This window comes from Pelodiscus sinensis, chromosome 21 (genome assembly GCF_049634645.1).
Source record: "Pelodiscus sinensis isolate JC-2024 chromosome 21, ASM4963464v1, whole genome shotgun sequence".
Taxonomy (NCBI): Eukaryota; Metazoa; Chordata; order Testudines; family Trionychidae; genus Pelodiscus; species Pelodiscus sinensis.
In genome coordinates, this window is record NC_134731.1 from 11,300,156 (window position 1) to 11,313,873 (window position 13,718).

The window sequence follows — 13,718 nt, forward strand, 5'->3', positions numbered from 1 at the left end:
ACCCTAAGTGATTTGTTGAGGCACCAGATGTGGAAGACAGCCAGACTCTCTGGGTGGGGCGTGGGGGGAGAGAAACTACTATAATCTGCCTAAGGTGGGGGAAGAAATATGGCATGTGGTATGCAGGGAGAGGGAGAAAGCACTCTGTCCATTAATGTGTGACACAGTCCTTTCTGGAGTGATATGTGGTTTTAGTTTATTTTCTACCCTAAATGGATGGGTCATACTGCAGATTGAAACTCTGTAGTCTGGCACTTTCAGGTCTGGCATCATCCACAATCCATTGTGATTTCAGTTAGCCCCATGTCCACTTGTGGGCCTGGCCAATTTTCCCACGGTCCCATAAAGTTTGTTTACAGCCATCAATCCTGGCTCTCAATGTTCTGTGCTCTTATTTAGCTTTAATTTACCCCTAAATGTCATCTTAGGTCATGTCTTCACTCCACGGAAGATTGATGCTGGAACTTTTGATCTTCCAGAGTTTGATTTAGTGAGTCTGGTTAAGACTTGCTAAATCAAATTCAGAGGACATCCAGTACTTCTGCTTTTGTGAGGAGTAAGGGAAGCCAACAGGAGTGTTTGCTCCCATCAACCTCCCACTGTGGCAACGCCACCACGTTTGGCTTATGGTAAGCCAACTCCAGCTATATATTTTACATAGCTTAAGCTGAGCTGCTGGGTCTAGTGTAGATATGGCCTAAGTGCCCAGTAAGCAGTAGAAGTGTTGGTAAATGCTACTAGACAATATGGACCTTCTGTAGTTCAGCAAATTCTCTGTCTGCACGGGTCAGATCCCAATGGTACCAGACTAAAGATGTGCAACCTGTAGTTTCGTTTGATGCCGGTGGTAATGTTGGGTTTTATGTAATGGACACTTGCAAATGAATTAAGAACACTATGCTCTGAAATGATAACATCATCACTGTTGTTTGTTCAGCACCGAGCATAATGAGGGCCTGTCTATGACTAGTTCCCCGGAGGTCTCCGGTAATACAAACCAAAATTGTAGCATAGGTTCTATTTGAACAAATGACTAGTAATTCTGAATCCTATAATCAGTCCCCCTAGAAGTCTAGTGATCCTATTGTGTAGGTTTAGAACAATTCACTTACGCATTTGGTATAGCACTAAAAAATATTTTCTATTATAAAAAGATAGTGTTGCAGAATCTGGCCTGTGTGTATATATCTGTTTGTGTTTACTAAAGCAGAAAAAGCAACGTGACAGACTTATGCAAAGCATCAGAATTGTATTAGTCTATCAGTTAAACATTCGTGCATTTCTGTTACAATCTTGTAAATCATTTGCACCTCCGATGGATTATAACCCTTTAAGTTAATATTGTCCCATAAATACAGTAGCTGGCTTTCAATTGCTTGGTTATATTCTAGGCAGAGTATTTGAGTCCTCTGCCAGCAAAGTAGTATATGCCTTCCACATCTCAATAGCAATTCATCATACACATTAATGGAGCATTCTTTATAACCCTTCCTGCCCTAATGGCTCTTCCCAACACCTGCACTCACTAGGTCTCCTGCAATGAAAGTGCTTTTCGAATTTGCATGGGAAGTAAACAGATGTACAGGTACTATTGAAAAAGGAGGAAAATGGTAATGTATGAAGCTTTCAGAGCAACAAACTTCAAAGCAGGAATTTGAAAATACAGCTTTTTAGATTTGCATAAAGGGGTCAGTTCTATTTTTAGCTGTGAAAATTACTTTAATTAAGAAGCTGCTTTTCTCTCTACCTTCATCTTAATTTTAAATTCGCCACACATTAGAGGAGTTACTCCTTTATTCATTTTGTGAGAATTTCATTAATTTCTACTAGTGAGGCGAAAAATGGGTCTTGAATAACTGATTTCAAGTGCAGACTCTCCTCCACCTTCAAACAGGGAGAGGAAACACTTTCTTAACTGAATTATTGATACCTTTTCAGGAAGACTAGGGCATAGGATAATTGAAACTGACTATCTATGAATCATATTTAATGTGCATTAAGAAAAAAGAGCGACTGTGGTCCAAAAATCTATTTCCCATGAATAGATCTGATAATAGGAATAATATGTTTTAAAATACAGAAGCTTACACTTGATCCGGGAGACTGATATGTCTGTATAATTAAAAAAGAGAGATTCCAATGTCTCTAGTAAGTGGCTAGCAGTTTAAAAGGGCATCATATGGAATCATAATATTTTCTTAAAAAATTAGGCAGTATTTCTGCCAGGATTTTAGAGAAGGGAATAAGGGATAAGCTGTCTGAGAAGGGAACTACTAAATATTTGAAATCATAAGTATTTAGTTGCATCTTGTTGGCATTACCAGAGACTAAGCTTAAAAGTCATGGGAGACTTATGGGGTAGGAAATGTCTGAAGGTAAAAAGTTCTTCTCGAATAGCACCCACAAGGATGTTTAAGTAAATCTTGCTGAACTGATATCTAGACATCAGTGTGATAAAGACTACATTTAATGCAGAGACTGAAGAAAATGTTGACCTTATATTTCAATCTGTGTATTCAGTCTGCTTAAAGCACTTATCACTAAGGTACAGGGTGGATTTGCTTTAACTCAAATTGATTTATATAATGATTTAAATCACTAGTCAGGAAGACTCGATTGAATCATCATTTTCTACATAAAAGTGCATTCTTGTTGATTGTTATAACCTTAATACATATTCTTCACAACTCAGAGATAGATATAGGTTTCATTTTTAGAAGTTACACACTGTACATTTTTAAACAGTGATTTATTTTGAAAACTTTTCAGATTAGTTTTACAGCTGTGTCAGAAAATGAATGATTGTTTGGTCATTTCGTTTACCAAAGGTATTTGAAGCAGATATTTATGAAGTCATTAGGAGGTAAACTATCTCCATTTCAACAGGTTAATCCGTTAATATTTGGAGGATTTTCCCACCATGTTATATGAGGAAGAGAACATCACCAGACAGACATTTAAATTGTTGTATTTAACTAAAACAGCAATTATATGTATTCTAGATATTTTCTTCAACAGTAAACATATGATAATATAACAAAACTAGCATATTATTTTTTTAATTTAGTTAAACATTCAAGTTTTTTTAAATCAGGTTTCTTTTTGTTAAAATTGTTTTTAACTAAAATAGTTAAATGAAATATTTAAAAAAAAACACAAAAATTAAATTGACGGTCAGCCAGGTCAACATGAGAAACTTAAAATATTGGCTTTTGCAGCTAAATATTCCTGTTTGTTCAGGAAGCTTTCCTGCTTTTTCAAGACCCAAACAATTTCTCAATTTGGAATGAATTAATCCAAAGGAAGGAAATATTTTTTTCTCTACTGGCAGGAGAAGCTACTGCTATTAGAAGTGAGATTATCTCTTCAACAGTTTCTGAATCCAAGTGCTTAAGTGACTTCCACCAGTTGACTGGTATTACTTTCTTTAAAACGTTATCATCAAACATATATTTCTTAAATGATTTATCCTTAGCTCTGAAGTTTATATAGTTGCATTATGGAGGGATGATTGCTGGATGCCCATATCATAGCCAACTCATCTTCTTCAGTAGTTAAGGTTTGATCCTGGTACCGAATATTGCGAATATTTGCAAGAAAAGGAGCTGGAGATAGTGTTTGTCCTATGCTTGTAATTTAACTGGCAATGCATATATCTCTTTTTAAGATCTCACTCAGTTCTTTCCAAATTTCAGTAGCATCAGCCATAAAACAACTGTTTACCTGCATTTTGTTCAAGGCTACAGAAATAGGCTTCAGGGTACTCAGAATGTGTTCAAGATTTCTCTTAAGCCCAGTGCTGAGAACTTTGGCTGTGACAGTTCCATCTAGTTTTTCACAATTTTATTCACAAACTGTCATTCAGATTAGGCTGGTTCTTGATATAGGGCTCAAAACAGTCCACTGCTGAGTTCCATCACTCATCCTGTGGAGAGTTAGCTTGGTTCTTCCCACGTTTTTCAGGGCAGCTGCTGCAAAGTGGTTGTTATGGAAGTATTTTGCAATTTCAACATTAGCCTTTATTTCTGGGACACTGAAGTCTTTGTCTAGAAGGTGCATCAAATGAGCACTGCAACCATATAGTATTAGCTTGGGTCACTCTTCAAAATTTCTTCTCATCTTGGATACATTTGCAGCATTGTCTGTGACCAAGCTGCGTACTAGACATTTGAATGTTTGTTCACAGTTTATTATAGCTTTTGCTGCTGCTGCTTGTAAATATTCTGCTGTGTGTGCATTTCCTGATGTCTTGGTTGTTTCTATAAGGAAGACCTTTCCTTACAAGCACATACAACGTGATCACTGTGTCCATTACCCCACCCATCAAGACTCAGGTTGATAATTTTACCCTCCATTCCTTGGGAACCAGCATGTTACCTGCAGTGTGGCGGGGAAGAGGAGGTGGAGGGACAAGCTGGGCCCACCGTGGACAGAGATTGCTTCCACCAGCCAGCAAGAGTAGCCTCTGCTTGAGGTGGGCCCCGCAGGGCTGGAGCAGCCCTTTGTCCGGGATGGGCTGGGAGCTGCTTCAGCCCCTGTCGTTAACACAAACCAAAAAGCTTACCCATTTAGGGTGATCCTTACCAGTTCACCAGTTAATTTTTCACATCCCTAGTAGATAGAAAATGAACCTAAATAATCTGCACAGAAGCCTCTGGAACCCCATAAGATTAGGTCCTTAATCCATGAACTATTGGAACTCATTTGTAAAACTTTTCTTAAACATTAAATGAATTAGAATTTATAATCCCTATTCCATGATGAGATAGCTATCAGCGATAATGTATGTAATAGTTTTTTTCCTCAAAAAATAATTCTTTTTTATCCACTCTGCTAAGGAGATTTTTACTTGCCTTCAGATCCCTGATGTAGGGCAGGTCCAGCAAATGAAAGTGAGAGATGTGCCAGAACCCTATAGGAGTAAATTAAAAAACGGACTGAAGTGAATTACAGAGTTGTGAGCTGGTATGTTTGATGGAAGAAGGAAACTGGCTTCTGTTGTGTTAAACTACTAAATATACAGAGGAAACAATGAATTTAAAAGTAATCTGGATGGGGGCAATATGAGGCAGGATGCAGATAAGGCATTGACCTGGGAATCAGAAGATCTTTCATTGTTGTAAAGGTTTCCGGAGGCTCCTTGGAGAAGAAAAGTTGTAAAGCTGTGTATCTTGAAGGTTTCTGGTGGACTGACCTAAACGAGTCAGGAGCTGGCAAACTATTCCTTATTTTATCACTGCCACAATAATTAATAATCTATAGAATCATGTTTGAGGGTGTGGCTTTTTTAAAGAAGTCTGTGAGCTATCATCACCTATTTCAAATACTCACTTGGTTAGATCCTTTGGATTCTTGAAATATTCTCTATTCCTTTTTCTGCGTGTGTGTTTTTGTTTTTGTTTTTTAATAAAAATATTTTAAGGTTTTCTTTCTCAGAAGGATTGTGGCTGAATTAGCTAGTTCTGAAAATACAGTTTGCTCTAACTTATTTGTACAAGATGAGGAAGTGTGGGGGAGTAACGGCAGAGCTATCTCTTCCTATGATTTAAAGAAATTGAACCTAATGGTTCTCTTCATATATTAATTGGAATGCATGCCAGTTTCTAAGCCCCACTAGAATTTGAGTGTGTTCTTTCAGCATGCAGATCAGCTGCAGAGTTTTTGTAACTACCTTTGGCATCGACTCCTGGCTCAGATACCTCACTGCAACACAAGGTGGAGCTTTCTGAAAAGATGTAATCCAGAGTTTCAACTTTGGCTTGCTTTAGCTCTAATTAAAGCCACTGTCTGCCTGAAGATTTGATTGTGTTCTGCCGGATGTGGATTTAGAAGGGAAAACAAAAACACTGAGATAAGAAACCTTGTAAGAAATAATGCAGTTTACTAAACTTCACTGGTAGGAGCGGGTTTGAACTTTCACATATATACATAAAATAAATGACTCAAGAAGCCTTGAGAAAAATACTCTCAAAGTCTGTCGACAAATACATCATTTAGGTTTGAGTGCCACTGATCTTAAGATTAACGACATGAAGAATTTCTACAAAGGAGTGTTAAATAGTACATGAAATCTGTGGTTCTTTTTATAAACTAGAGAGACAAGTTCAGATGGTTTATAAACTGCAGCAGAGCTATGATGGTAAATTATTTTAATGCATTCAGTCCATAAAACATTTTATACTATGTAGGAGGAACTTTTTTTATAATCTTGGGATCTGATCTTTTTGCTTTCTATCCTGGCACCAAACATCATAGTATCTAAATGTCTAACAATAAAAGAGCTGCTAGTATTTATTTGTACAGTGCTCCAAAGTATGCCGATTGTTACTACAGGCAGTGCTCGACTTACGCGGATCCGACTTATGTCGGATCCGCACTTACGAACGGAGCTTTCTCGCCCTGGAGCTCGCAGGCAGCGATCTGCCACCTCGACCTCCGGGGCGAGAAAAGCTGCTGCCGGTGCCCCTGGTCTGCTGGGGACCATCTCCAGCAGACCAGGGGCACCGGGAGCGAAGCCACAGCCGCGGTGGGTTCCCGCGCTTCTGAGGCTTTGCCAGAGCAAAGCCTCAGAGGCGCGGGACCCCGCCGCGGCTGCGGCTTTGCTCCCGGTGTCCCTGGTCTGCTGGAGACGGTCCCCAGCAGACCAGAGACACCGGGAGCGAAGCCGCAGCAGTGGCGGGTTCTTGCGCCTCTGAGGCTTTGCCCAGAGCAAAGCCTCAGAAGCGCGGGAACCCGCCGTGCTTTGCTCCCGGTGTCTCTGGTCTGCTGGGGACCGTCTCCAGCAGACCAGGGACACCGGGAGCGAAGCTGCAGCTGTGGCGGGGTCCTGCGCCTCTGAGGCTTTGCCAGAGCAAAGCCTCAGAGGCGCGGCACCCCGCTGCCGGTGCGGCTTTGCTCCCTGTGTCCCTGGTCTGCTGGGGGCGGGGGGGAAGCGCAGCTAGTGTGCCTCCCTCCCCCCCCCTCCAGCAGACCAGGCTTTTGTTGTGGACCCTGGGACAGAGCAGCTGGGGCGCTGCCGGTTGGTCCTGCAGCGCCGCTCTGGGCACTACTGGACCAACCCGGCAGCACCCCAGCTGCTCTGCCCCAGGCGTCCTGATTCAGCCGCTGCTGGTCAGTTTCAGCAGCGGCTGAATCAGGACGCCTGGGGCAGAGCAGCTGGGGTGCTGCTGGGTTGGTCCAGTAGCACCGAGGAGCGGTGCTACTGGACCAACCCAGCAGCACCCCAGCTGCTCTGCCTCAGGCGTCCCCAAGTCAGCCGCTGCTGAAACTGACCAGCGCTGACTACAGGAAGCCCGAGGCAGAGTTGCTCTGCCCCAGGCATCCTGGAATCAGCCGCTGATCAGTTTCAGCAGCAGCTGACTTGGGGACGCTTGGGGTTCTTAAGTTGAATCTGTATGTAAGTCAGAACTGGCAGTCAGTTTCAGCAGTGGCTGAATCTGGACGCCAGTTCCGACTTACATACAGATTCAACTTAAGAACAAACCTACAGTCCCTATCTTGTACGTAACCCGAGGACTGCCTGTACTACTACTACTACTCAGAGAGTAGTTATTAATGGTTCACAATCCTGCTGGAAAGGTATAACAAGTGGGGTTCTGCAGGGGTCTCTTTTGGGACAGGCTCTGTTCGATATCTTCATCAACGATTTAGGTATTGGCATAGAAAGTACGCTTATTAAGTTTGCAGATGATACCAAGCTGGGAGGGGTTGCGACTAATCTGGAAGATAGGGTCATAATTCAAAATGATCTAGACAAATTGGACTAATAGTCTGAGGTAAACAGGATGAAGTTTAATAAAGACAAATGCAAAGTGCTCCACTTAGGAAGGAACAATCAGTTTCACACACACAGAATGGGAAGTGACTATCTAGGAAGGAGTACGGCAGAAAGGGATCTAGGGGTTATAGTGGACCACAAGTTGAATATGAGTCAGCAGTGTGATGCTGTTTCAAAAAAAGCAAACATGATTCTGGGATGCATTAACAGGTGTGTTGTAAGCAAGACACGGGAAGTCATTCTTCCGCTCTACGCTGCGCTGGTTAGGCCGCAGTTGGAATATTGTGTCCAGTTCTGGGCACTGCATTTCAAGAAAGATGTGGAGAAATTGGAGAGGGTCCAGAGAAGAGCAACAAGAATGATTAAAGGTCTAGAGAACATGACCTATGAAGGAAGGCTGAAAGAATTGGGTTTGTTTAGTTTAGAAAAGAGAAGATTGAGGGGGGACTTGATAGCAGTTTTTAGGTATCTGAAAGGGTGTCATAAGGAGGAGGGAGAAAACTTGTTCATCTTGGCCTTTCCAGCAGGATTGTGAACCATTAATAATTACTCTCTGAGTACGGTTATCCAGCCAGTTATGCACCCACCTTTGTCATTCCCAAACTTTTGAATCTTTGTCTTGGCAACCTTTATATTCTTCCAAATGTTTGTGTGTGTGTTTGTGTGCATAATACAGTGGACAACCAGATGATAGATCACCAAGTGGTGTGTGAATGCTATCATTTAAATTAATAGTGTTTGTATGTTTTTTTGGCAGATTAACTTAAAGAACGAGTAAGCAATGGCCCTCTTGAATAGCCAAGTGAATGCTCATAGGACCTAGGTATCCTCACAAAAATATGTTGAGAATAGGGGAGCATTAAGAAGAAATGGTCAAATGGATTTTTGTTGTTGTTTATCAATACAGGCAACTAACTTCAGTGAGGGTTGTAAATTACAAAAGCCATGTAAAAGAAAAATAAAATGGTACTTTACAACTAATAAACAACAAAAAGTTATCCATCTTTATCAAATGGTTAATATCTAACGGATTATTGTGCTATATCCTCAAACCTTTGAACTTTGTTGTCAACACGCTAGATAAGAAGATCTAAAAGGTGGGGGGGATGCACTTATTAGAAAAATGAATGGGAGTTTGAGATGGTGTATATTTTAAATCTATACATAAACACAGCATCTATCAGAAGCTCTTGTTTCCTCATACTTGGCATGCAAATTCCTGTCTTAAGTACATGCAAACCTAAAAATATGTAGCTCATATACACTTCTCAGAGAACAAGGTTATCGCAAAAACATGTAGTGTATTATCTTGTCCTGTAAATGTAACTGGCCTTAAATATGTTAGTAGATAAATGCCACCTATGGAGAAAATAAATAGGGTTTGTGTGGAGGAGGGAAAAGTGTCAAAACTGTTGTGATCTTTGAAAGGAAATTTTTATAAGGACCTAAAATAAGTTCTTTGAGGGCTTGTCCCTGTGTGTGTTCCATTGTAGGGATGCATGTGCTTCATGTCCCTGAAACTGGAAAATGCATACTCATAACGCATGTTAGTCCATGTCTGTGCAGTTTCTCTCCTCATGCTCTAAACTGAGGGTATTGGGAGGGGTGGGGTGGGGTGGAACGCCTGCCTCTCCGGTTCCTTCTGACCTGTGCATGATCTGAGAATGAACACTCCAGTGTCCTTGAAATTCTTTCTTCTGTATCTCTGTTATGTGAAATAGTTGTACATGGTTTTAGCTGTTTTAGTACAAGAAGTTAGGGACTGGGAATCCTTTTTCCTGCTTGGGAGTCCCCCGCTTTCTTCCTAGCATAGCCAGGGAAAAGGCAGCAAGGCATGATTGTCATGCAGAATAAGGAGAAAATTAATCTCTGGAGAAGTTTGTTGTCTTAAACAGTGCAGCATACCGACATTACGTTTCTTAATTTCCAGATAAGTGTATTAAGTAATTTTATTGCCATAGAGGGTAAAAGTTTTTTTGATAGAAGAGCATTATGCTCTTCCTGCTCTTACAAAGGCATCAGACTTTCAAAGTTTTTAAGTGAGTGTTTTGTGTATGTACTGACAGTCTGAAATGACTGAACATATTTGGCTAGTGGGAGTAAAGCGTTGTCACGAATACAATATTCAAGTGCAGAGTGAACCATAAATCCAACTCTCTGCCCCCAGACTGTGTATGTGTGTACATACCCCGCAGTAGTCTGTTTATCCAAACACCGTATTATCAGAATCCCTTTCTTATTCCCCATGCCTCTCGGGGGTGAGCCAGCAGGGCTATGTCAGTGGAGCTGCAGAGGGTTCTCTTTGCTGCCACAGGACTTGACACCTAATCCCTGCAGGTGCATCAAAGTCCTGGCTGAAGGTCTCTCCACTGCATCTTGCATCTGCCGGCAGCCCTGCATCAATGGAGGGGGCACTCTGCAGTCCTGCTGTTTTGGGAGCGAGCAAGCAGGGCAGAGAGGACATAGAACAGAGTGTTCATCCTGCTGCCAAAAGGCGCCAGCCTCTTGCTTTTCCAAACACCTAATTCTCCAAATAAAATCCATGTCCCTGTGCGACTTGGATAATCTAGAGTACACTATATTTGTCAGATGACCCATTTAAAAAAAAAAAAAAGAAAGAAAGCACTGCAGAGTTTCCTAATAGCTGTGGTGCTGCAATAGGCCATTAGCAACAACTCTCAATCTTTCAGCAACAATGCTCTAGTGATCCATCAAAAATCAGCATGTACTACTAGTTGCTACGCAGTGGTATTTCAGGTACCCAAAGGAACTAGAGTATGAAATATAGGGCAGCACTGCTGATTTTGTGAGATTAAAAAGTTTGACTTTTGATTGGCCACTACTGTATGAATGTCCTTGTGAGAGAAATGGAAATAAAATTGCAACTCAGTCTAAGTCTTTAGGAAAAATAATTGATTACCTCTCATTCAGGTTTGCTGAGCTCAGCGATAGCAGTGATATTCATGTTTGAGGTTCATTGATTCCCAGGCCAGAAAGGACCATTGTCATCTAGTCTGATCTGTATAGCACAGGTTGTAAAATGTCCTGGAATCATTCCTTTTGAACAAGGCCCTATCTTAAAAAAAATAATCCAGTCTTGATTTTAAAATTGCCAGTGATAGGGAACCTATCATGATCCTGGCTAACATGTTCCACTGTTAAACAGTCCTTCACTATTAAAAATTTGCACCTTATTTTCAGACTGAATTTGTGTAGCTTCCACGTCTAGCTGTTGAATCTTGTTATATTGTCGTCTGCTAGATGGAAGAGCCATTATCAAATATTAGTTCCCCATTGTAGGTGGCAGGCAAGGTGTATTTCCCTGTCAGCAAAATATATATCCTGGATAATTGATATAATAAGCACTTTTTACACTGTTATATTATACAGGATTGATGACAGGACTTGGATGAATATTTTTCCTTCCCTCTTACAGCCATCCCTTCCTGTCCTATATACACTTTCCAGCCAAGCTACACATGAAGCAGTTCATCTCCTTTGCAGGATGTTGGTCTTTGATCCAGTAAGTGTTTTTATTTTATATTTGTTACACTCTAATTAAAATGGCATGCCTTGTTCTGTTTTGAATAGATGAACATAGTGGATAAAGGACTTGGGGGAGGGGGGCGTAATTGGGTTTCTTCAATACCAGCATTTTTGTGTCTTCTGTTCAGCAAAGTCTCTATAAATGGTCCTGTGGGCATAAAGTGCACTGAACAATCTGGAGTTCGCCTATAAATAATAGGCTCCCTTTTAAAGAAAGAAGGCATGGAAATGTGGCATACGAGGGTGTTAGTGAATCATGCCATTTTTCTCCCTAGTTTAGTTAGGTGTAGGTAGCAGAACTTTAGTGACGCGTGGGCATCCATGGTCGTGTAACATGAACATTTCCTTCTGTATTATACACACCATCACATAGGGGATTTTTCGGCACGCACCTGTCTTTCTAATTGGAATCAAGCCTTTTGGTGCTGTGGACTTCTGCTCCTGGGCTTACTGTGCAACTTTGTCATTTAAAAATGTGATATCTCAATTTGTAGTCATTGCAACACTTGCACCCTGAGAGGAAAATCCGTAAAATTGCAGTTGAATAAGACAAGCAAATGACGGCTGAGTAGCAGGAAGCCAGCAGCTGATCAGCAAAGTGCTAAAAAGGAGCTGTCTTTGCTTTCAACAGAAAATATTGTAAAAGCTTTTGGCGAACAAACAGGGAAATTGAAAACAAATCAAATGTTTAATAGTAAGCAGTTGCCCCCTGCTCGCTGCACTCACCAACCCCCATTTCTGGGGGTAGGCAGGCCCGGCTCTCCCCCCAGCCGCCAGGGAGGGAAGGGCTGGCCATCACAGCTCCTCCCTCTCCTCACCCCCCCCGCGCCCCCCCCCCCGGTCACAGCCCCAGTCTCTCGGCTCCCCTTCAGCTGGGGTGGGGACTGACCTGGGGCAGCAGGGATGGCGGCTCTGGGACCCAGAGGGGAACCTCCGCCTGGCCCGCATTCGGGCTGCCACCTGCCTGGTGTGCCAGCCTCGAACCTCCTTTCTCCCCTCCCCCAAGATTACAGCACCAACGCTAGCTTCCTGCAGGGAATGGGGGAGAGCAGGAAACCCCGAGGCTCCACACCTGATTTGGCTTTTGGGGAAGTGTGCCCGGTGCTGTGAGGAGGGGAGCACGGGGGGAAGAGCTGGGACCCAGAGCTCCATGACCCACCCCCCTCCTTCCAGCCTTACCCCCACCTCCATCCTACATTCCTACACCACTCCCCCTCCCTGCCCATCCCCGTCCTTTCATTCCTACCCCCACCTCCATCCCTACACCCACCATCCTCCCTAACCCCTCCCCACCCCACACTGCTTATCCCTATCCCCACCTCCTTCCTCCATTCCTACATCCCCAGCCTTCCCTAACCCCTCCCCTCTGCACCTCCGCCCTGCCCATCCCCCTGCCTCCATTCCTACATCATCCTCACCTCCACCATTCCCCCTTACCACACCACCCATCCCGCATACACTCCATCCCCCTTCCTCCCTCCCTGCACATATACCCTACTCCCCCCGGAACGGTCAACCTAACCCAGCAAAGAAACAGGCACCTGCACGTTGGCAGCTGCTCCGAATGCTGCTGGGCTGCCCCACTGGACTGTGTGTGTGGAGAATTAGCCCCTGACATAAGCCGCATAGGATACATTGTGGAGTGGAGGAGGGGGTTAACACCCAGCCCATGCGGTGCGGAACCGGTGGGGGGGTGGACAAGGCCCAGATGCGGGGGGGTTAACCCCTGGCCTGTGCGGTGCAGAGCCAGTAGGAGGTCATGGCGCCCAGCAGCAAGGTTTCCATTAGACGGCCCTGAGGGAGCCCTGTGCATTGTGGGATTGGGCTAGGAGTCCCGTTCGCAGGAGAAGGTGGAAGGCCAACCTACACCCCTTTCCCCACCAACAACCCACAGCTGAGGGCGAGGGGAGACAGGCACCTCTGTGGGCTTCCAGCCACTCCAGGCTGCAGCACATCTCTGCCCAGGGCCCGAACCCACGGTGACACCTTGGCTCACTGAGAGGGAAATGGAGGCCTTGCCTCCCTCCGTTCTCATGCAACTCTGGGCTGTGACCTGAGGCACCCAGGACCCAGCAGGCAGAGGGAGGCTGTGAAGCAGATGCCACACACAGTCAGGCCGCCCTGCTTCCTGGCTGCCTGCCCCAGCCACGCTGCTGCCCATTCTGAAGCAGTCCGAGGTGCCGCAGGACGGACAGTGCTCCCCCACCCCCTGCTGCCTCACATCAGGAACAAAGTAGGCAGGCCCTGCGGCCTCTCCCCAGAGCACTGGGAAGGGGGAAAGCTGCAGGCCCCGGGAGCCATGCAGCTCATGGCTTCCGCTGCCCCAGGCCTCACTGAGGCATGTTGGAGCGCAGGGGAGTCCGCATGGCTCGTGGCTCACACGGAGAAGCCAGAG

General features: G+C 43.9%; 1 protein-coding gene across 3 annotated transcripts in view; it reads left to right on the forward strand.

The window, feature by feature from the left end:
* NLK (nemo like kinase) overlaps window positions 1-13,718 on the forward strand; it is a 150,442-nt gene that overhangs the window by 127,493 nt on the left and 9,231 nt on the right. For all 3 annotated transcript variants that reach the window (XM_006138584.4, XM_006138583.4, XM_075904850.1), the window contains exon 8: window positions 11,214-11,300. In XM_006138584.4, the coding sequence (XP_006138646.2) occupies window positions 11,214-11,300 (87 nt within the window). The remainder of the gene's footprint in view (window positions 1-11,213; window positions 11,301-13,718) is intronic.